The sequence below is a fragment of the Cervus elaphus genome, chromosome 15, assembly GCF_910594005.1.
Source record: "Cervus elaphus chromosome 15, mCerEla1.1, whole genome shotgun sequence".
Taxonomy (NCBI): domain Eukaryota; kingdom Metazoa; phylum Chordata; class Mammalia; order Artiodactyla; family Cervidae; genus Cervus; species Cervus elaphus.
The window spans coordinates 28,087,650-28,111,752 of NC_057829.1; the positions used below are offsets into that span (position 1 = coordinate 28,087,650).

The following is a 24,103-nucleotide window of genomic DNA, read 5'->3' on the forward strand; positions in this document are numbered from 1 at the left end:
TCAAAAAACAGTATGCAAATATAAAGACAAGCTTACTTATTTTATTTAATAATAAGTGATGACTTCAAATCTTTTATGTTGGACTTACAGATGCTGTCAGATCTATTCTGTGAAACAAAGCAATATAACCAAAGCTATTCTACAAAAATGACCCTGTGGTATTATACAAATACATGCATAACCTTCATGATTTCATTGATTTTTTCCAAAGGTTTTCACAAAGGTCAGAAGAGGGATTATTTTAAACAAACAAAATTATATAAGTAAACAAGCAAGGAGACTAATGTTCTTTTAAAAAGCTATGTGGATCAAGAAAATGAAATAAAAGGCATCCCTGTCGGGAAGGAAGAAGTAAAATTATTTCTATTTGCAGGTTGCATGAACTTATATTAGAAAATCTTAAGAAACCCACCAAAAAGTGCTGAATAAGCAAGACTGTGTTTATAAAACCCGAGTCAATGCTTTGGAGAAATTTAAAAATCACAAATTGCAGTACTCAATGGTGAAATAAAAACATTGTCAGATAAACCAAAAACTAAGAGAATCACTGCCAGCAGATATGTACCATAAAGAATGATAAACGAAGTTTTTCAAACTGATAGTGATATCAGATAAAAATTTAGATATTCAGGAACAAATGAAAAACACTCATACTGCTAAGTATGAGTAAATGTGGTTAAGTATAAAAATTTTTTGTTAATTTACTAAAAGTATAATTGTTGAAAACAAAAATCCTAACATTATATGATAGTGATTATAACATATATGGACAAAATATAATATGGCAACTATAGTATAAAAGATGGGGGTGACAGTAAATGGAACTATATGAAATCAAGGTTCTTACAATCAACTTGAAGTGGTACAATATTAACTTTAAGTAACCAATGAAAAATTACAATTTCTAGAGAAAATCTCTACAATATAAAATGCAAAAAGGCAGAGCTAAAAGGCCACTAGACCCAACCCTGTGTCTAGAAGAGATGAACCATAAATACATAGACAGGTTTAACACAAAAAAAGAGAGGAGACAAACCATGCAAAGAGTAACTACCCAAAGATCTGTGCTGTGCTGTGCTTAGTCGCTCAGTCGTGTCCAACTCTTTGCAACCCCATGGACTGGAACCTGCTAGGCTCCTCTGTCCGTGGGGATTCTCCAGGCAAGAATACTAGAGAGGGTTGCCATGCCCTCCTCCAGGAAAATTTCTCAACCCAGGGATCGAACCCAGGTCTCCCGCATTGCAGGCAGATTCTTTATCGTCTGAGCTACCAGCGAAGCCCAAGAATACTGCCGTGGGTCTTTTCCAGGGGATCTTCCCGACCCAGAAATTGAACTGGGGTCTCCAGCACTGCAGGCAGATTCTGTACCAGCTGAGCTACCAAGGAAGCCCACCCAAAGAGCTAGAGTAGTTAAGTCAATACCAGACAAAACAGACTTCAAGAAAAGGTGTATTACTAGACATAAAGAGGGAATGTTTCATAATGATAAAATTGCTAATTCATCAGGAAAACACAATAATCATAATCATTAAATATGTATGTACTTAATACTAGAGCTCAAAATTCATGAAGTAAAGACTGATACCATTTAAAGGGAAAAACAGACAAAGTCACACATCATATTTGGAGATTTTAACATGTCAGTCTCACTAACAGCAGTGGGCTTCCCTTGTAGCTCAGTTGGTAAAGAATCTGCCTGCAGTGCAGGACACCCGGGTTCGATTCCTGGGTCAGGAAGATCCCCTGGAGAAGGAAATGGCAATCCACTCCAGTATTCTTGCCTGGAGAATCCCATGGACAGAGGAGCCTGGCAGGCTACAGTCACAAAAGTCAGACATGAGACAAAAGTCAGACATGACTTAGTGACTAAACTACTACTACTACTAACTAAAAGCAACTAGACAAAAAAATCAGTTAGGACATATAAGATCTGAACACTATCAACACACTTTGACCTGACATTTTTGTAACGTTACATTCAAAAGAATGCACATTCTTCTCCAATATATATGAAACATTCATCAAAACAAAACTGACCAAATTCTGGGTGATAAAACAAGTTCTCAGTCCATTTTAGTGAACTGAAATTTTATACAGTGTATATTCTGACCACAATAGAATTAAATTAGAAATAAAAAACAAGAGTATATCTAGAAAAATAAAATATTTGGAAATGAAAAACAACCTATCTTTAAATAATATGTAATCCACCACAGAAATCATGCAGAAAATCATAAAATATTTCGAACAGAATGATGATGAAAATACAACATATCAAAATTTGTGGGATATAGATAAAGCAATGTTTAGAACGAAATTTATAGCCTCCAAAGATTATCTTAGAAAAAACAGGTAAAGTTCCATGCTAAGAAGCTAAAAAATGAAAAAGCAGAGTAGGCTTACTGAAAAATAAGTGGAAGGAAGGAAATAATAAAGATATGAGAAGAAATAATGCAAAAGAAAAAATCAGAAATTAATAAAGTAAAAAACTGATCCTTTGAAAAACTTAAATTGCTAACCCTCTAGGTAGATTAAATAAGAAAAAAAAAAAAGGAGAAAGAAGATATAATTCACCAATGTTAGAAATAAACGCTAGATTTCAGATTTTATAGATATCAAAAGGATAATGATAGAATATTATGAACAGCTTTAGGTAAATAAATTAAATAACATACAAAATGGGCAAACTTCTAAAAAAAGACAACTTATTAAAATTCACACAAGATAAAATAAACTCTGAATGCCTATGTATTTATTTTAAAAATTATCAAAATTCCCCACAAAGAAAACTGTAGACCCAGATAGTTTCATTGGTGAATTTTATCAAAAAATTCAAAATGAAAGAACAGTGTATATATATATATATTTACATACACACACATATATACATATACAAATTCTTACTGAAAATAAAGAAGAAAAAACTTCCCAACTCATTTTATGAGGATGTATAGTCTATTATAAAAATCTGAAAAGATATTACAAAAAAGGAAATTACAGATCAATATTCCTCAATATTTAACAAAATGTTAGAAATAAACTTAGCAATATATAAAAAGCCTAATACATAATCATCAAGTTGGGTTTATTTCAGGACAATAAGGGATAATCAATGTAACTACCATATTAAGAAAATAAAGGAGAAAAGCCATATAATCATTCCTCTCTATATATACAGAAAAGTTTTTGACAAAATTCAACAGTCATTGATGACAAAATCTTTTTTTTTTTTTAATTACAAAGAAAAAGGAATTTCCGTAATCTGGTAATGGGCACCTATGAACAGTCTAATCTAATATCCATCTTAATTTAAAATATTGATTTTCCCCCCTAAAATTAGGAAGAAGCCGAGGATACCCACACTCATCACCTGCATTCAACATTGTACTGGTGGTTAAAGCAAGTGCAGTAAGGCAAGGAAAATAAAGGAATAAATATAAAAAAAGAAGTGAAACTATCTCTGTTTGCAGATGACATTACTACTTACACAGAAAACCTAGTGAATTCACAGATTGCCTAGAAGAATAAGCAAATTTAGCAGGACTACAGAATACAGTATCAATAAACACAAATCAATTATATTTTATAATAGCAAATAAATGGAAATGAAATAAAAATTCAATTTTAATCACATTAAGACCATAAAATATGCATAAATTTTTAAAAATTATGTGTAAGACCTCTATATTTAAAACTACAAACCACTGATGACAGAAATAAGACCTATAAAGATGGAGAGTGATAACATGCTCATGAACTAGAAGACTCATATTTCACTAGGATGTCAATTCTCCCCAAATTAATGTATATTTTCGATGTTATTGTAATCACAATCCTACCTCTTTTTCACGGAGAAAGTGACAAACTGATGTTAAAATTTATATGGAAATAAAAGGACCTAAAACAGCTAAAGCAATTTTGAAAAAGAAGAATCCAGTTGGGAGAATCTACAATACATGACACTTCAAGAATTTCTATAAGGCTGCTATAAGGTAATCAAGACAGTGAGTATGGGTATAAAGTGAAAGTGAAAGTCGCTTAGTCGTGTCCGACTCTTTGCGACTCCATGCTCTACAAAGTCCATGGAATTCTCCAGGCCAGAATAATGGAGTGAGTAGCCTTTCCCTTCTCCAGGGTATCTTCCCAACCCAGGGATCAAATCCATGTCTCATTGCGGGTGGACTCTTTAGCGGCTAAACCATAAGGGAAGTTCAAGAATACTGGAGTGGGTAGCCTATCCCTTCTCCAGCAGATCTTCCAAACCCAGGAATTGAACCGGGGTCTTCTGCATTGCAGGCGGATTCTTTACCAACTGAGTTATCAGGGAAGCCCATGGGTATAAAGATAGATGTATAGATCTCCACTTAAAAGATCATCTGATTTTTTATAAAGGTGCCAAAACAAACTAATGGAGGGTTTTTTCAACAAATAGTGCTGGTACAATTGAATATCCATGTGGAAAAAAAGAATCTTGACTTTTATTTCACACCATATTTAGAAATTATGGATTACATATAAATACAAGAGTTAAAACACTAAAGCTTCTAGGAGAAAATATAGGAGAATATCTTAACAGTTTGGTGGGCTTCCAAGGTGGCGCTAGTGGTAAAGAATGCCTGCCTATGCAGGAGACACAAGGGACTCAGGTCTGATTCTTGGGTTGGGAAGATGCCCTGGAGTAGGAAATGGCACCCTACTCCAGTATTCTTGCCTGGAAAATTCCATGGGCAGAGGAGTCTGGAGGGTTACCGCCCATGGGGCCGCAAAGAGTCGGACGCAAGTGAGCAATTGAGCACAAAGGTTTATTAGGATGAGAAAGTAATAACCAAAAAATTTTGATAAATTAAACTTTATTAAAAAGAAGAATTTCCACTACTCAAAAGACCTCATGAAAAAGTGAACAGGCAAGCCAAGACTAGGAAACTATTCACAAAGTATATATATCTGATATAGGATTTGTATTAGAATACAACAAGAACTTCCACAATTCAATAAGACAAGCAACCTTATAAAAATGGGCAAAAGATCCGAACAGACACTTCACCAAAGAAGGTACCTGAATGATGAGAACACAAAAAGCTGCTCAATAGCAGAAGTCATCAGGGAAGTACAAATTAAAAACACAATGAGACACTTTAATGTACATTCCAGAGTCACAAAAATAAAAGTGAAAGATTGTGAAAAAGTGTCTGAAAGTTTTTTTTTTTTTAATAAAAGAAATACTCACCTTTCTCTGGACTCAGCAATATACTCCTAGGTATTTATCCAAGAAAAATGAAAATACGTATCCTCAAAAAGACTAACACAAGAATGTTCATAGTGGCTTCAAGATTCAAGATAGCCAATAACTGTTAACAGCTAAGGTCCCGAACAGAAGAAAGGACAAACACATTTTGGAGTAGTCATACGATAGATAACTATTCATAAAAAAGAAACAAAACATACTACTGTATGCGTAACAACATGGGTGGATCTCAAAAACAGGCTGGAGAAGCTGAGTGTTCATGGTATAATTCCATTTGTATGAAGTTCTAGAACAAACAAAATTAATCTATGGTGGAAAAACATACAGAATTAAGGTTGCCTCTGGATAACTAGGGGCAGAAATTAACTGCAAAAGGGCACAAGGGAACTGTAAACAACTACTGAACTTCAGTTAATATTCATGCTGAGGTACTTGGGAGTGAAGTACACTTATGTTTCTAACGTACTTTGAATGCATCAAAAAAAAATGAGGGACTGATAAAGAGAAGGATGAATATATGCACAGATATCAGAGAAATATAGCAAAATGTTAATTAAGCTGGATATATGGATGTTCTCTGAATAATTGTTGTGTATGTTTGAAATTTTTCATAATATTGCGAAAAACTGCTTGCAATTGCTCTGCTCTCTCCCATTGCCTATACAAACTGGAGCTGAATTTGTATGAAGCAAGCCAATGGAGGTGCTATTCTGAGTCATGATTTTATCTTTAAAGAAAAACACAAAAACTAACACGAAAAAGAAACCAAACTATTCCTTCCCAACAAAGAATGAATTAAAATGAACAGCAACTTTAGCTTCACATTATATGTGTCACAACTCTGGCTCTGATAAGAGAACTTCCAAATTCCATGCATTGTGCCTCAGCTTAGATGTGTTTCCAAGACTAATCATTTAAAGATGGGCATCTGTCTTGACTATAGCGTTTAGCTCAAGAAAATGTATTTGCTGAACTTGGCCTCTCAGGGTGAAATGCAAGGCCCATGCAAAGTCAACATGATAAAGCAAATCAAAAACAATGTCAAGAAAAATTCAGGTATTTCTGTTAAGGAAGGGTAGTCACCTAATGGATTACAGATTCACTGTTTACAGCTTCTAAAAAACACTTTTGGATTTCATTACCTTTATCAAGAGATGCCCCAGCCATGTGATAAAAGCTCAACGCAGTGTCTACATCATTAATATTCTTTAGGAAAGTAAAGAAGTTCTCCACTTCCTGAAATGTCAGCCCCTGAAAGGAGAAAAAACAGTAAGGTAAGGCAGGAACCTGTGCAAAAAGCAGCATAAAATGCAGAAGACTAGGCATATACCCATGCCTATAAATCAGAAATTTATGCTATGTCTGGAACAGAGACTCAACAAATTACTCAAGGAATGTCAAATTTACAAACAACAGGGGAACAAAATTTTGGAATTTTACCCTAAGAAAGGCATGCTAGCTAATTGCTTTCCCCTCATATGTAAAATCTGACATGAAGCTGTTTCCAGTGGTGGCTGGATATCTTTAATCAAAATATTTCTAACTATATCCTCCAATTAGCCACAGTATTTGTTGTGACACTCCCTAAATGAGCTGTAGCCACTTGATTTGTTATACATCTTAACAAATAAGACCCATTAGAACTTTCATTTTAATAATCTACTCAATAGGCCAGTCAAGCTTTTTTGAGGCTTAAGCTAACTAAAGAATCACCAAAGTCAGTGATATACACGGGAATAGTTTCAGAATTTAGCAGAACCCAAGCAACTGGGAAAGCTGTTCATTATACCAATTTAAAAGCTACTAACGAAGCAACGAAGCAATTGGCCATGTAACTTTAATTTGATGAAATTTCTGTGAATGAGGAAATTCTTTTCAAAAGCTAGTCAAAGATTTGCTGATCTTTAATTCTACCTTTTATGATGGCTCAAGAGAGTAGTTGGATAAAGAGAGATTAGAGGGAGGAAGATCTGTCCTATTTGCCTGCTTCCCATTTGCCTGCTTCCCATTTCTCACACATCATGCTGGGATGGAAATGAATACAATTTCAAAGAAGTGAGTAACACTGGCAAGACACTGAGGTTAATGCATTTTAATGAAGCATCAGGTCCTTAATGGACTACAGATGTTGACAGGCTTCTACCCAGCACTACTCCTCTTCTGATTTCCATTTCCCCAAACTATAGAGCCTGGGCTTCCCATGTGGCACTATGGTAAACAATCTACTTGCCAGGAGACATAGGCGATATGGACTCTATCCCTCGGTTGGGAAGATCCCCTGGAGTAGGAAAAGGCAACTCGCCCTAATATTCTTGCCTGGAAAATTCCTTGGGCAGAGGAGCCAGGTGGGCTACAGTCCATGGAGTTGCACAGAGTCGGACATGACTAAGCATGCACACAAACTACAGAGTCTAGGAATTTATATCTGTAACTCAGTAAAAAGGAAACCTTAATATAGACTATAGTACTTTCTTGGTACTGTAGTACCAGGAAACTGGCCAATGATATCTTTATTTTATCAATCTAACTAAGAGCTAAAATACTGTATGATTATGTCATATGATCTTTTTAGTTTTTCCCCTTCAGTTCAGTTCAGTTCAGTCGCTCAGTCATGTCTGACTCTGCCACAACAAGGACAGCAGCACACCAGGCATCCCTGTCCATCACCAACTCCCAGAGCTTGCTCAAACTCAAGTCCAACGAGTTGGTGATGCCATCCAACCATCCCATCACCTGTCGTCCCCTTTTCCTCCTGCCTTCAATATTTCCCAGCATCAGGGTCTTTTCTAAGAAGTCAGTTTTTCATATCAGGTGCTCAAAGTACTGGAGCTTCAGCTTCAGCATCAGTCCTTCCAGTGAACATTCAGGACTGATGTCCTTTAGGATCGACTGGTTGGATCTCCTTGCAGTCCAAGGGACTCTCAAGAGTCTTCTCCAACACCACAGTGCAAAAGCATCAATTCTTTGGCACTTGGCTTTCTTTTATGGTCCAACTCTCACACCCATACATGACTACTGGAAAAACCACAGCTTTGACTAGACGGACGTTTCTTGGCAAAGTGTCTCTGCTGTCTAGCTAGGTTAGTCATAGCTTTTCTTCCAAGGAGCAATCCTTTTAATTTCATGGCTGCAGTCACCTCTTTTGGGGCCCAAGAAAATAAAGTCTCACTGTTGCCATTGCTTCCCATCTATTTGCCATGAACTGATGGGACCCGATGCCATGATCTTAGTTTTTTGAATGCTGAGTTTTAAGCCAGTTTTTTTCACTCTCCTCTTTCACTTTCATCAAGAGGCTCTTAGTTCCTTTTCGCTTTCTGCCATTAGAGTGATGTCATCTGCATATCTGAGGTTATTGATATTTCTGCTGGCAATCTTGATTCCAGTTTGTGCTTCATCCAGGCTGGCATTTTGCATGATGCCACAGGGTGACAATATACAGCTTTGATGTACTCCTTTCCCAATATGGAACCAATCCATTGTCCCGTGTCTGGTTCTAACTGTTGCTTCTTGACCTGTGTACAGATTTCTCAGGAGGTAGGTAAGGCAGTCTGGTATTTCTATTTCTTTAAGAATTTTCCAGTTTGTTGTGATCCACACAGTCAAAGGCTTTAGTGTAGTCAATGAAGCAGATGTAGATGTTTTTCTGGAACTCTCTTGCTTTTTCTATGATCCAACAGATGTTGGCAATTTGATCTCTAGTTCCTCTGCCTTTTCTAAATCCAGCTTGAACATCTTAAGTTCTTGGTTCGTATACTGTTGAAGCCTAGCATGGAGAATTTTGAGCATTATTTTGCTAGCATGTGAGATGAGTGCAATTGTGCAGTAGTTTGGACATTCTTTGGCATTGCCTTTCTTTGGGATTGTAATGAAAACTGACCTTTTCCAGTCCTGTGGCCACTTCTGCACTTTCCAAATTTGCTGGCACATTGAGTGCAGCACTTTAAAGCACCATTTTTAGGATTTGAAATAGCTAAGCTGGAATTCCATCACCTCCACTAGCTTTGTTCATAGTGATGCTATTAAGGCCCACTTGACTTTGCACTCCAGGATGTCTGGTTCTATGTGAGTGATCACACCATTGTGGTTATCTGGGTCATGAAGATCTTTTTCGTATAGTTCTTCCATGTATTCTTGCCACCTCTTCTTAATGTCTTCAGCTTCTGTTAGGTCCATACTGTTTCTGTTCTTTATTGTGCCCATCTTTGCAAGAAATATTCCCTTGGTTTTTCCCCTTAGAATCACAGAATTTAAACATTTTAAAATTGTGGAATATGAGGATCAAATAGAAAGGTGTGTAAAACATAAACGTACAAATGAACAAACTCTGTAAAATGAAGTTTTACACCCATAAAAACTCAATTCAGGTCAAGAAGCAGACTACTGTCAGCATCCCAGGAGCCTCTCTCCCATTCCCCAATAATGGCCCTTTACGGTCATGAGCCTCTTCTCTGTGATAAAAATCATTCTGAATTTTAGGAGATTCATTTCTTTGCTTTTCATAAAAAATAGCTCTTCTATCTATTTGCGTATCCTTTAACATATGTTTAAGGAGTTTAAGTATATCTACTTTTGAATTTTATTAATGGAACCATGCAGTATGCATTCTATTGTATATGGTTTCTTTTTTTTTTTTTTTTTTAATTTTTTTATCAGTTGGAGGCTAATTACTTCACAACATTTCAGTGGGTTTTGTCATACATTGATATGAATCAGCCATAGAGTTACACGTATTCCCCATCCCGATCCCCCCTCCCACCTCCCTCTCCACCCGATTCCTCTGGGTCTTCCCAGTGCACCAGGCCGGAGCACTTGTCTCATGCATCCCACCTGGGCTGGTGATCTGTTTCACCATAGATAGTATACATGCTGTTCTTTTGAAACATCCCACCCTCACCTTCTCCCACAGAGTTCAAAAGTCTGTTCTGTATTTCTGTGTCTCTTTTTCTGTTTTGCATATAGGGTTATCGTTACCATCTTTCTAAATTCCATATATATGTGTTAGTATGCTGTAATGTTCTTTATCTTTCTGGCTTACTTCACTCTGTATAAGGGGCTCCAGTTTCATCCATCTCATTAGGACTGGTTCAAATGAATTGTTTTTGACGGCTGAGTAAAATTCCATGGTGTATATGTACCACAGCTTCCTTATCCATTCATCTGCTGATGGGCATCTAGGTTGCTTCCATGTCCTGGCTATTATAAACAGTGCTGCGATGAACATTGGGGTGCATGTGTCTCTTTCAGATCTGGTTTCCTCAGTGTGTATGCCCAGAAGTGGTATTGCTGGGTCATATGGCAGTTCTATTTCCAGTTTTTTAAGAAATCTCCACACTGTTTTCCATAGTGGCTGTACTAGTTTGCATTCCCACCAACAGTGTAAGAGGGTTCCCTTTTCTCCACACCTTCTCCATGTATATGGTTTCTGTCTCTAAAAAGAAATATATATATATATATATTTGGCCGCACCACATGGCATGTAGGATCCTAGTTCCCTGACTAGGCATTGAACCGGCATCCCCTGCACTAGAAGCATGGAGGCAAGCAATGGACTGCCAGGGAAGTCTCCGGCTTCTGTCTTTAAGATTTTTTGATGTTTTTGTGTATGTCTGTAGTTCATTCACTTTTATTGCTGTAAGTATTCCATTGTGTGACTATTCTATTTGGGCTATTTCCAGTTTTTGGAAATTGTGAACAGTGGTCCATCTATATTTAAGAATTCATTCAAACATTTATGGAGCAGCTAGTATGTTCCAAGTTACATAACTTTTGGTGGTGAACTGGAAGGCCTGTATTAAATAATTTCCTCTCAACTTGAGGTCATTCTCATGGTCTTGACTTAGAGTACCCAGAGGTAGAGTTCATTCCTTGTAAAAATGCTACAATATGCTAACTAATGCAAGCACTAGGTTATAACATAATATGAGGAGAATTCCACTGGATCAGAAGCACAGATTTTATATCATCTGCTCATGAATGGATACACTAATACCATCTTCTCTTTCCATCAAAAGACAATAATGGAAGAGTATTCAGCCTTTAAAAGAAAAGAAGTTCTGATACATGCTACAAGGACAAACTCTGAACACACTATGTCAAGGGAAATAATACAGTTACCAAAGCACAAATACTGTATGATTCCACTTATATGAATTACCTAGAGTAGTTAAATTCCTAGAGACAGGAAGTAGAATGGTGGTTTCCAGGAGTAGGGAGGGGGATAATGAGGAATTATTGTTTGACAGTATGGAGTTTCAGTTTGGGAAGATGAAAAAGCTCTGGAGATGAATGATGATTTTGGTTGCACAGCAGTATGAATGTACTTAGTACCATTAAACCATTTAAAAATGGCTAAAATGGTAAATTTTGTTCTATATTTTTAATGGTAAATTAAAAAAAAGACATGCTAATTTTTTTCTCCTTTTTTAAATTTTAGGTATGGATTTCCACAGGGTAGGGGAGCATTGGTGTCTGAGGTTATGAGAGGATTTTTAAGGCTAAAAGGTTAACATAAATTCCTAAAACTGAGGGCAACCTCTAATGTGTGTTTAATTTACTGTGAAACATTAAAGACAACAGTGCTTACATTAAGAATTATTAGAGAACAGAAAAATCTAAATTGAGTGATTATTCACTTGACAGAAAAACAGTGAAATACAATCATATTAAGCCATTATTAAATAAAAATATGTAACATTTTGTATTTTACTACATAAATATAATAAAAAATTTTATTGAGCACTTACTAACCACTTAGCACTCTGCTAGGAACAGTGAGGAAAATAAAATTGCTTTGGACATGGGTCTTGGTCTTATAGAGCTTAGAATTTTGATAGGCCTCCTTAAAGAAAAGATGATGCTATTCACAAAATTCTTCTTTCTTGGTAACTACCTCAGTAAAAAGTCCAGAGATTTATTAGAAAAAAGCTGGAATAAGAGTGCAACATGAAGTTTGTGGATAGAAAGTGCAAAGACAGGTTTCTTGAAAGTTGAGTTGCTCGGACTTAAAAGGCTATATGGCTTAAGCACAATCTTTTGTTGGGTGACTTGAACTGCAGACATAGTAGTCAAAAGGAAATACCCTTCTCTTAGGCTTGGCATCAAAGGGATTTTGTAAAATATATACTATGGGGAAGTAGAAGCAGCAGGAGCTATTTTATTTTGTGACCAGATCTTCAACAAACCAACTGAAAGAACTTACATGACTGGGCTCTAAATGACTAAAAATAGAATATAAAATTAATAGTACTTTGACTCTAAATAGAAGTATTTCTTTATGTGGTTGTAAAATGAATTTAACATTAGAGAAGTTGTTAAACAAGCACACAGAATTGTCTTTCAAAACTAAAAGAAATTTGATAAAATGTTCAGAAAAAAACCAGAAAATCTTTATGACCTTGGGTAAGGCAGAGTTCTTAGATATGACACCAAAAACACAATCTATACACAGAAAAAAATTTGATATATTAGATTTTATCAAGGTTAAAAATTTTGTACTTCAAAATACTGAGAAAACAAATAACAGACTGGGGAAAATATTTAAAAATCATATATGTGAAAAAGAATTTGTATCCAGAATTATATAAAGAACTCTTACAACTCAATAATGAGAGAGTAATAACCCAATTAAAGAAAAGATTTGAACAGACATCTCCCAAATAAGATATATAAATGGCTAAAGAGTACATGAAACAATGCATCAGATCATCATTCATTAGAGAAATGCAAACTAAAATCACAATGAGATATCACTATATACCTATTAGGATGACTAATCAAAAAGACAGATAATAACAACTTTTAGTGAGGATATGGAGAAAATGAATTCATGCATTGCTGTGGAATGTAACACGGTACAGTCATTTGGAAAACAGTATGGCAATTTTCTTAAAAAGGAAGTTTCATAAAATTTTACTATATGACCCAGCTATCCACTCCTAGGAATCTCCTTAAGAGACATAAAAACATAGATGTACATCAAGACTTGTATGTAAATGTTTATATCAGCCTCAGTTTGCAAACAATTCAAATGTTCATCAACTGGTGATGGCAGAAACAAGGTATAAATATCTATACAGTGGAATACTGAATAGTAAACAGTATTTCTAAATAGTAAATAGTATTCCACTGTATGGATAGTAAATAGTCTTCCATTGTATAGTAAAGCAGAGACATTACTTTGCCAACAAAGGTCCGTCTAGTCAAAGCTGTGGCGTTTCCAGTAGTCATGTACAGATGTGAGAGTTGGACCATAAAGAAGGCTAAGTGCCAAAGAATTGATGCTTTTGAACTATGATGTTGGAGAAGACTCTTGAGAGTCCCTTGGATTGCAAGGAGATCAAACCAGTCAATACTAAATCCTGAATATTTACTGGACAGACTGATACTGAAGCTGAAGCTCCAATACTTTGGCTACCTGATGCAAAGAGCTGACTCAATGGAAAAGACCCTGATGGTGGGAAAGATTGAAAGCAGAAGGGGATGACGGAGGAACAGATGGTTGGATGGCATCACCAACCCAATGAAGATGAGTTTGAGCAGGCTCGGGGAGATGGTAAAGGACAGGGAAGCCTGGCATGCTGCAGCTCATAGGGTCACAAAGAGTTGGACATGACTGAGTGACTGAACGACAACAATTCCTCTGTATGGATAGTAAATAGTATTCTATTGTATGCATGGATAAACCTAAAAATATTATAAGTAAAAGAAGCCAGACACAAGATTGCATTATTACATGAATGCATTTATATGAAATTTCAGAAAAGGCAAGTCTATAGAGACAAAAGGAAGATTTATGGTTGTGTGGGACTAGGGTGGAAATGGGTATTGACTACAAACTAGCATGTGGGCTCTTTTTTGGGGTGGTGGAAATCTTCTAAAACTAGATATTGCAGTAATGACTGCAAATTTACTAAATTTGCTAAAAATCATTGATGGGTGTCACTTTACAAAAAAATCATTCATGGGTGAATTGTACCTTAATTTATATATACTTTATGATATATAAATTACACCTCAATAAAATTGTTAAAAAATAAAAGGCAGTTATAGTAGAATGACACGAGAAGGAAGGAAAATTTGGCTTCCTCTGGAGTCAGCTGTAAAGTCAGAATCTCATATTGAGAGGCCATGGGTGGTATAGATACACTGTAATGATTCTCTTGTGTTGTCTTTTAACTGGTCATAGTGAATCCATCTGCCAGGAATCAACCCAACTGCCTGAGTCCCTCTATGGCCCATTAAAAAAAGGAACAGTCTCCTCCTCCTTTCTTATATGCTATGCTTCTCACCAACCTATTATCTGCTCAATTTTTCTGCTTAGTTTTAAAAAACATTTACATTATTTCTATACTAGGTAATATATGTTGTACAGTACAAAGTAATTCTTCCTCTACCCTTGTCATCTAGTCTCCCACCCTCCATGTGGTCACTGTCAACAAGTGGGTACCCTTTCAGAGGTGTTACTATGTTTGTCTTGCTCCAACAAATCATCTTCCCATTGCAAAGCCCAGAGGTTTCTTCAACTGGTTGGTGCCTGGCAGTAGGGGGAACTTACACCATTTCTATTAGTTACATTTCTTTAAGAACCTAAATGTCCTGAAGCATCACTTTTCTTTATATGTTCATTCATTCCTACTGTTGACAAAATATCAATGACACCCAGTGTCAATTGGAAACTCCCAAACTTCTTAGTGTAGTATACAAGTTCTTCTACAATCTGGTTCCATAATTTACCTTTCTAGCTATCTCACTGGCAATGGCAACCCACTCCAGTACTCTTGCCTGGAAAATCCCATGGAAGGAGGAGCCTGGTAGGCTGCAGTCCATGGGGTCGCTAAGAGTCCGACATGACTGATCAACTTCACTTTCACTTTTCACTTTCAGGCACTGGAGAAGGAAATGGCAACCCAGTCCAGTGTTCTTGCATGGAGAATCCCAGGGGCGGCGGAGCCTGGTGGGCTGCTGTCTATGGGGTCGCACAGAGTCAGACACAGCTAAAGTGACTTAGCAGTAGCAATAGCAGCAGTAGCAGCTATCTCACTAAGAGATAGGCTACAGTCTAGTAACACTGTTTTTCTTGTTTACTCCAAACTCTTCTGCTTATTCAAATCATAGAGAATAAAGAATGACAATAAACAGATTGCTTAGTAGGATGATTATGGACTCTGGAATGAGACAGCCTGGCTTTGAATCCTAGTGCCACCTCTTAAGACACTGGGTGTTCTCAGACAAATAATGAAGGTTTGGAAAAAGTATTTTTCATTTCAAAAATGGTTATCCTACCCACCGAGCAGAATGTGATAATTAGGGAGAAAACAAATAAATGTCTTGTACATAAAAAGTACTCAGTAAACCACTAGACCATTCAGGTATGATCTAAATCAAATCCCTTAAGATTATACAGAAATAGATTTAAGGAACTAGATCTGATAGACAGAGTGCCTGATGAACTATGGACAGAGGTTCATGACACTGTACAGGAGACAGGGATCAAGACCATCTCCAAGAAAAAGAAATGCAAAAAAGCAAAATGGTTGTCTGAGGAGGCCTCACAAATAGCTATGAAAAGAAGAGAAGCAAAAAGCAAAGGAGAAAAGCAAAGATATACCCATTTGAATGCAGAGTTCCAAAGAATAGCAAGGAGAGACAAGAAAGCCTTCCTCAGTGATCAGCACAAAGAAATAGAGGAAAATAATAGAATGCTAAAGACTAGAGATCTCGTCAAGAAAATCAGAAATACCAAGGGAACACTTCATGCAAAGATGGACTCAATAAAGAACAGAAATGGTATGGACCTAACAGAAGCAGAAGATATTAAGAAGACATGGCAAGAATATATAGAAGAACTGTACAAAAAAGATCTTCACAACCCAGATTATCATGATGGTGTGATCACTCACCTAGAGCCAGACATCATAGAATGTGAAGTCAAGTGGGCCTTAGGAAGCATCACTACAAACAAAGCTAGTGGGGGTGAGGAAATTCCAGTTGAGCTATTTCAAATCCTAAAAGATGATGCTGTGAAAGTGCTGCCCTCAATATGCCAGCAAATTTGGAAAACTCAGCAGTGGCCACAGGACTGGAAAAGGTAAGTTTTCATCCCAATCCCAAAGAAAGGCAATGCCAAAGAATACTCAAACTACCGCATAATTGCACTCATCTCACATGCTCAAAATTCTCCAAGCCAGGCTTCAGCAATACATGAACCATGAACTTCCAGATGGTCAAGCTGGTTTTAGAAAAGGCAGAGGAACCAGAGATCAAATTGCCAACATCCACTGGATCATCAAAAAAACAAGAGAGTTCCAGAAAAACATCTATTTCTGCTTTATTGACTATGCCAAACCCTTTGACTGTGTGGATCACAATAAACTATGGAAAATTCTGAAAGAGATGGGAATACCAGACCACCTGACCTGCCTCTTCAGAAATCTATGCAGGTCAGGAAGCAACAGTTAGAACTGGACATGGAACAACATGGAACAACAGACTGGGTCCAAATAGGAAAAGGAATATATCAAGGCTGCATATTGTCACTCTGCTTATTTAACTTATATGCAGAGTACATCATGAGAATTGCTGGGCTGGATGAAGCATAAGCTGGAATCAAGATTGCTTGGAGAAATATCAACAACCTCAGATATGCAGATGACACCACCCTTATGGCAGAAAGTGGAGAAGAACTAAAGAGCCTCTTGATGAAAGTGAAAGAGGAGAGTGAAAAAGTTGGCTTAAAACTCAACATTCAGAAAACTAAGATCATGGCATCTGGTCCCATCACTTCATGGCAAATAGATGGGGAAACAGTGGAAACAGTGGCTGACTTTATTTTTGGGGGGCTCCAAAATCACTGCAGATGGTGACTGCAGCTATGAAATAAAAAGACGTTTACTCCTTGGAAGGAAAGTTATGACCAACCTAGACAGCATATTAAAAAGCAGAGACATTACTTTGTCCACAAAAGTCCTTCTAGTCAAGGCTATGGTTTTTCCAGTAGTCATGTATGGATGTGAGAGTTGGACTACAACGAAAGCTGAGCAGGGAAGAATTGATGCTTTTGAACTATGGTATTGGAGAGACTCTTGAGAGTCCCTTGGACTGCAAGGAGATCCAACCAGTCCATTCTAAAGGAGATCAGTGCTGAGTGTTCATTGGAAGACTGAAACTCCAATTCCTGGCCACCTGATGTGAAGAGTTGACTTATTTGAAAAGACCCTGATGCTGGGAAAGACTGAGGGCAGGTGGAGAAGGGGACAACAGAGGATAAGATGGTTGGATGGCATCACTGACTCAATGGACTTGAGTTTGAGTAAACTCCGGGAATTGGTGATGGACAGGGAGGCCTGGCGTGCTGCAGTCCATGTGGTTGCAAAGAGTTCGACACGAGTGAGTGACTAAATTGAACTTAACTGAAACGATAGGTCAAAGTCCTGAGTAAGCTGTCAGGCTCATTACTACAAAACTAGTAGTAATGAATTTACTTGGTTATGTTCTGAAATATATTCTCTTCTCTGGTATGTATAGGGCCTTGAGGGATAGGAAATAGGGAAAAGGCTGAGGTATATGACACTAATTGTATTGGGGATGTGGAGAACTGAAAATAAAACAGGGGAAAAATAAAATTAAATCTCTGACTAGTAACTCACAGCTTAGTACTCTTTTGAGGGAGGTACAGGTTTCAAAGGTAATCAGTAACACAAAGCAAATCAGTGAAGCACAATTCTAAGCTTTTAAGTTTAATGGCCACATCTTGGGTGTTATTCTACATAGTGGTTTTGGTGGACACCCAATAATTGGGGTTAGAATTTCTCAAAGGTTCTGTGATCAATGTTTCTAGAATCTGATATCTTATGAAGACCACAATGTGGGTTCAACTCTCAAGTATCTGTGAGACTATGTGAACAGAAGAGACCACATGAATATTATCCACAGAAAACAAGAAAAGAAAATAACCCAGTAGTTTTATTATATCTTTATTAGGGCACATAATATACATTCATCAATGCATCTGATAAACAATTGCCTGTGAGACATCATACAGAGGATGACAAAGATGACTAAGAAGTGCTTTTAAGAGGCTCAAAGTTGAGTGAGTTGTATTATGATTATTTATTATATCTTCCTCCACTATGAGAACAGACACCTGGTTTTGCTCATTCTTGTATTTCAAATATTTAGAAGAGTGCATTGCTATGAAATTAGATAGTTCTTTGCATAGATATATGTTTTATTAGACTATTACAGACTACATATTTCTTGAGGATAGGTGATGGTTTTATCTTTTATCCTATAGTACCTGGTTTTGAATATAGCAATGTCTGCCACTGAACTGTAACTTTCAATTCATTCTTGAGTGGATTTGCTAAATTATTAAAGCTTGTGGTGTCTGCACTCTTAATCATAGAGAACCAACACTGTGAATTATACCTATGAAGTCTCAGAAAACGCTTTCCTTTAATGAGGTAATTTGAAGGATGGAAAGTTTAAAAAAATTTAAGTTGAGTCACATTTGACCTAGAAGAAAAATTCACAGAAAAAAAAAGACAGTGAGGGGAATGGGGAAAATCTGATAGAGGTTAGGGACTAATCTTGAAAACAAAGCCAAAGTTTTCCATAAAACAAAAAAAGAAAGAAAGAAAAGAAAAATCTGCCTTTGTTAAATAAGAAACATGGTGGTTACTCACAGCATTAACAGAGTCATTTTTCCGGGCATGGAAGGTTCCCCAATTCCTCCAGCTATTACTCAGGGACAGAACTGGAGACACTGATGAGGCAGACTTTTCCAGCCCAGTGGCTGGCAAGCTTCATTGCACGTTAGAATCACCTGGGGAGACTTTTAGGCACTACTGATGCCTGGACCCACCCACTGAGCTTCTGATTCAGTTGATTTGAAGAGGGTCTTAACAACCACATTTCTGAAAAGTTCCCCAAGTTGAGCCTACTGGAAAACCAGGTCCAGAGGACTGCATTAGAGAAAGAGTATTTTTTAGAAAAAACAGAATTTTGTTAGAGAAGGGACAAGATCTGTAACAGGAAGCCTTAGATTTTAGTCCAGATTGTGGGCAGATCATTTATTTATCTTCTTCTCTGTCTCTATATTCTCAAAGGCAAAATAAGATCTAGCAAAGCTGTTAGAAAGACAAAAAAGGAAAATGGCTATGAAGCACTGCATGGTCACTAAGATGCAAATATTTATTTAATACCACCACTAGGACCTTCAATTTTTTAGTTGTGGTTTGAAATTTTGTACAGAACCCCACACAGAAAGTGATTAACATGTGCCAAATGAAAACTTACATTTTCATGTTAACAAATCCAGAGTGGAATAAAGGAAGCAATTAGAAAGCAGATAGTCATTCCTCTATAATGGGAAATGGTCCCAGAGAGATGGACTGGTAACCTTAGGAGGAAAGGCCCTTCATTAACTCTCATTTTAGTTAATTGCTATGTTCACAAATTATTTAACCAACATGAGAGTACAATCAATCTCCATCTCCTTGCTAAAGCAGGCTAGAAATTCTGGGCCAGAAATAATTTAGCACCCCAGATTTTTATCACCTGACAAAATTTGTCTTTTCACTTCAGGGCTTTTTTGCAAGGTCTTCAGGTCCTAAATTAACTCCTGCCAAAGCTAGAATACTTTATTTCTTCAAGGGAGATGTCTCCAACACCCAATTTATTGCTTTTAAATATAAATTCATATCAAAACATGAATTAACCTATCATGATAGATAATGTTGTTTAGTTGCCAAGTGGTGTCTGACTCTTTTGCAACCCCATGGACTGTAGTCCACAAGGATCCTCTGGTCCATGGGATTTTCCAGGCAAGAATACTAGAGTGGGTTGCCATTTCCTTCTCCAGGGGATCTTTCTGACCCAGGGTCAAAGCCTGTGTCTCCTGCACTGGCAGGCTGATTCTTTACCACTGAGACACCTGGGGAGTGATAGAAAATTATTTTAAGATCAAATCAATGCCAGGACCAAAACTTTAAAAATAAGTTTGGTCGAGGATCTCCCTGGTGGTTCAGTGGCTAGGACTCCATGCTTCCAATGCAGGAATGGGGGTGGGGCATTGCAGGTTTGATCCCTGGTGGGGGTGTATGCTGTGCAGTGCAGCCAAGACATTAAAAAAGGGTCTGGTCAACAGAAAGGTGTATTCCCTATAAAATTCACCTAGATATTTGTGATCAACTTTCTGAAATCATAACTTCCAATAGATATGAGCTGTGTACAAGGTAATACAGGAGTTCTCTTTAGGAGAGAAGCATTGTCCTCTGTCACTTTCTGTTAGGGAATCTTCCTTCATAGCCAAGAGAACACCTTCAGACCGACTGGACTGCTCAGAGAAGCTGACACTTTCTCTCAGAATCCAGCCTGCTCTCAGTTGCAGTCCACAGCCTGTTCAGAGGTCCTTTCAGCTTTTCAACACCCAAGGTATGGAGGAAAAACTCTAACTGGTAAGAACTGCTTTCTACCAACTTGGGGGTGAAGCTATTCAAGCAAGATTTCCTACACAAAGACTAAGAAAATGGAAACAAGCCCAGGCAATTCTATTTCTTACTGGGTCTTTAAAGTTTAGAGCCTGCATAAAGGACAAGGGTCTCAGCTTACAAGGTCAGTTAAGTGATCTAGCCAACGTCCACAGAAACTTCTGAGGCAGGACTTGAACTCAAGTCTTCTAGCTCCATGTCTACTGTATCACACTACCTTAGTAATCCCTCATGGAACATGTTTAATGTTAGGTCAATTTTCCAGGCATGGCTCAACGGTAATTGTTGTCATGTGGAAAGGGTGTTGGGCTGAGAATGATATCTGGGATCTAGCCCTTGCATTGCTGTGTGTGTTTGTGTATGTGTGTCTCTCTGTGTGTGTACATGATCTTTAAGAGATCTGGCCTCTTTACTAGTTTTTGGTTCAGTTTGTTCATCCCACCACCTAGAAAATCCCAGACACTGACTCAGTTCTACCATCTGCTTCTTCCTGTACCAGATACAGCTCTGAAGGCTCTCACAGAGCAGTGTTGACTAGTGTCACCACAAATCCATGGTCTCCAATCTCAACGCTGCTCAAAAAAGACCCATTCATCTCCTCCTGAAATCTCTAATAATCTTAGTCTCAGTCTTTTGCTTCTATGCTTGCTCCTTTCCAAACTATTCTTCATAAAGCATCCAGAGTTGTCTCTTTTTTTTTTTTTTTCAGAGTTGTCTCTTTAAACATACATACAACCATGCTATTTCCCTGCTCACAACTCTTTAATAGCTTCTCATTGCGCTGTGACTAAAACCCCAAATCATTACATACCTACAAGGTCTTGCAGGTTCTTGTCCCCATCCTCCTCTCAGACCTCATCTTAGGCCATTCTCCTCTTTGTTAGTATTTGTCAACTGTAATAATCCCCATTTAGCTCCTTACACATGCCAGATTCGTCTTTCCTGCTTGTTATGGACTGAATGTTTGTGTCCTCTCACTCTGAAACTTAACACACTGAAGCCTTAACCCCCACCATGGCTGTATTAGGAGATGGGGCCTCTAAAAAAATAATTAAGGTTAAATGAGGTCACAATGCTGGGGTCCCAATCGCATAGGATTAGTGTCCTTATAAGAAGACACATTAGAGAGCATGTTCTCTCTCTGTATAAACACTAAGGAAAGGTAATGTGAAGACAGAGAAAGAAGGTGACTATCTACAGGACAGGAAGAAAGCTTTCATTAGAAACCCAATTTGCTGACACATTGATAATGGACTTCTAACCTCCAGAACAGTGAGAAAAAAAATTTCTGTTTTTTAAGCCACCCCGTCTATTATATTTTGCTATAGGAGCCCAAGCAGAGTTAATATACTACTGCCTCAGAGTTTTAAACATATGCTATTTCCTTCTTTCTGGAACCTCCCTCTTCCTTCTTCCTTCCTTTTTTCCCAACTTCCTCACTTTCTGTTTAATACGCCTTCCAACTGGACCACTGTAACAAAACAACTCTCCCAAAGGTCACCATTTCACCAAAACCAATGGGTATTTATCATTTTATTTTACTGGACCCTCTCTTTCCCAGGGGACATTGTAATCTCTTAGTTTTTGAACCCTCTTCTTCCCTGGCTTTGATTTCAATACTTTCTCTAGGTACTCCTCTAACCATTTCCTCAAGATTTCATTCTGGAACTGCTTAAATGTTAGTGTTCCACTTGATCTTGCCCTTGGCTCATGGTTCTTTTCTGTATCACATTCTCCTTGGATAACTTCATCAATCTTCATGATTTTAATTCTAATAGTGTGTTGATGATTCCCAAACCTAGCTCAGTCCTCTAAAATAGATTTGAATATCCAACTTCTGGCTAACCATCTCTACTTGGATAGTCCACAGGCACCTTAAACTCAAGATATCTACAAGTGAACTCTGTATGTCCCCTGGTGAACCAGTCTCTCTCTTTCAATTCACTATTTCAGTTCATGGTCAAATTGTGATAGGGACAAAAAAACCTAGGGTCATTCGCGGCTATCCCTTCTTCTTCACAAACTGCTTTTTTTTTTTTTCCAAGTACCAGAAATAAATTAGTCATAATTAGTCACTAGTTCACTCTCATTATGTTAGTACTTTGCAGTAACAATATGCTCTCATGGTTTACTCTAGGCAAAGATACCTACCTTTCCCTCTTTGAAGTGCTTCTTGAGCTGCTTCTGCATGGCAGTCAGCTTCTTGGACTGCACTCCACTGTAAGCCAGCAGCATGCCACCAAACTGCCTCTCAGTGATTCTCCCATCCACAGGGTCATGGCGTTCAAACTGGAAAGTGAATAGAAAGAGTGTTCACGGGGTCAAATGGAAAGTATTTGGACATGGGATGTGGAAAGATCAACTGTTGGATTCTGAGAATGACTGATGGCTGGGATCATGAACTATAATTCTCACCAAGATGAAAAAAAATTAGAAACAGAATATTTGGGTTTATATGCCAGATCTGCCGTTAAGTTACCCAACTACTCTAGGAGTGAATTTTCTCACCAATAAAACAGCTGCTATAACATCTCCTATATCTTCTAGATCAGGAACTTCCTTGTGAGAATAAAAACAATGCTAAAACTCCATTTAAATTCATCAGTAATATTATTAGTAATAAGTGCTCTCTGGATCATCCACATCTCTGTAACTCAGAGAAAACTTAAAGGTTAATTATTATAAATTTGATCAATTGTACATACCAGTTCCTTGATCTGTACTTAATATTGTTATACAGACCTCTAAAGATTTCAAAGAAAAGCAGTGTGTTTTCCAGTTTTCCCCCAAATGGTAATCAAATGTTAGAACATCAATAGAGCTTGAAAAAAAATGTATAGAGTGTACGATGCCTCAATTAGACATGCATACTTATCACAAAGCTACAAAAAAATCATTAAGCATATTTAAATATGCAGGCGGAAAGGCTAAGCACAAAAAACTCCAAGCTAATTTAAGTAATATCAGAAAACTAAGATTGTCATTTAAAAACAGAGAGAAGTTATCTTAATACCAGCTGCAGTGTTAATGATATATATAAATGCCTAAATAATAAAATGGCTAAAGATGGGCCTAGAAACCAATTAGAAAGCAAAATGATTTCAACATGGTAAAATTTCCCCATGGTTTTACGGAAAATAACAGTTACAAAGAAACTTTCCGATTCCTACACGGTAGAGCAAAATCTTATTCTCCTAAGAGGGTTATATATAGACATAAGACATTGCTAAGTAAGATCAAGTCAACAAACATTTCCTGAATGTCTACTAGTTATCTAACACTGTTAGTCACTGTAGGGTACAGGAAAGAAGATTCAGTTTCTGTCCTTAGGAACTTTACCATCTAGTAACAAGATAAGGTTTACATGTAA

At 37.3% G+C, this 24,103-nt stretch overlaps 1 protein-coding gene across 5 annotated transcripts in view; it reads right to left on the bottom strand.

Annotated features, from left to right (window-relative positions):
- Positions 1 to 24,103, bottom strand: part of MICU1 (mitochondrial calcium uptake 1) — a 214,504-nt gene that overhangs the window by 20,506 nt on the left and 169,895 nt on the right. For all 5 annotated transcript variants that reach the window (XM_043926758.1, XM_043926757.1, XM_043926756.1 and 2 more), the window contains 2 exons: positions 22,885 to 23,022; positions 6,388 to 6,496 (listed from right to left, as the gene is read on the bottom strand). In XM_043926758.1, the coding sequence (XP_043782693.1) occupies positions 6,388 to 6,496; positions 22,885 to 23,022 (247 nt within the window). The remainder of the gene's footprint in view (positions 1 to 6,387; positions 6,497 to 22,884; positions 23,023 to 24,103) is intronic.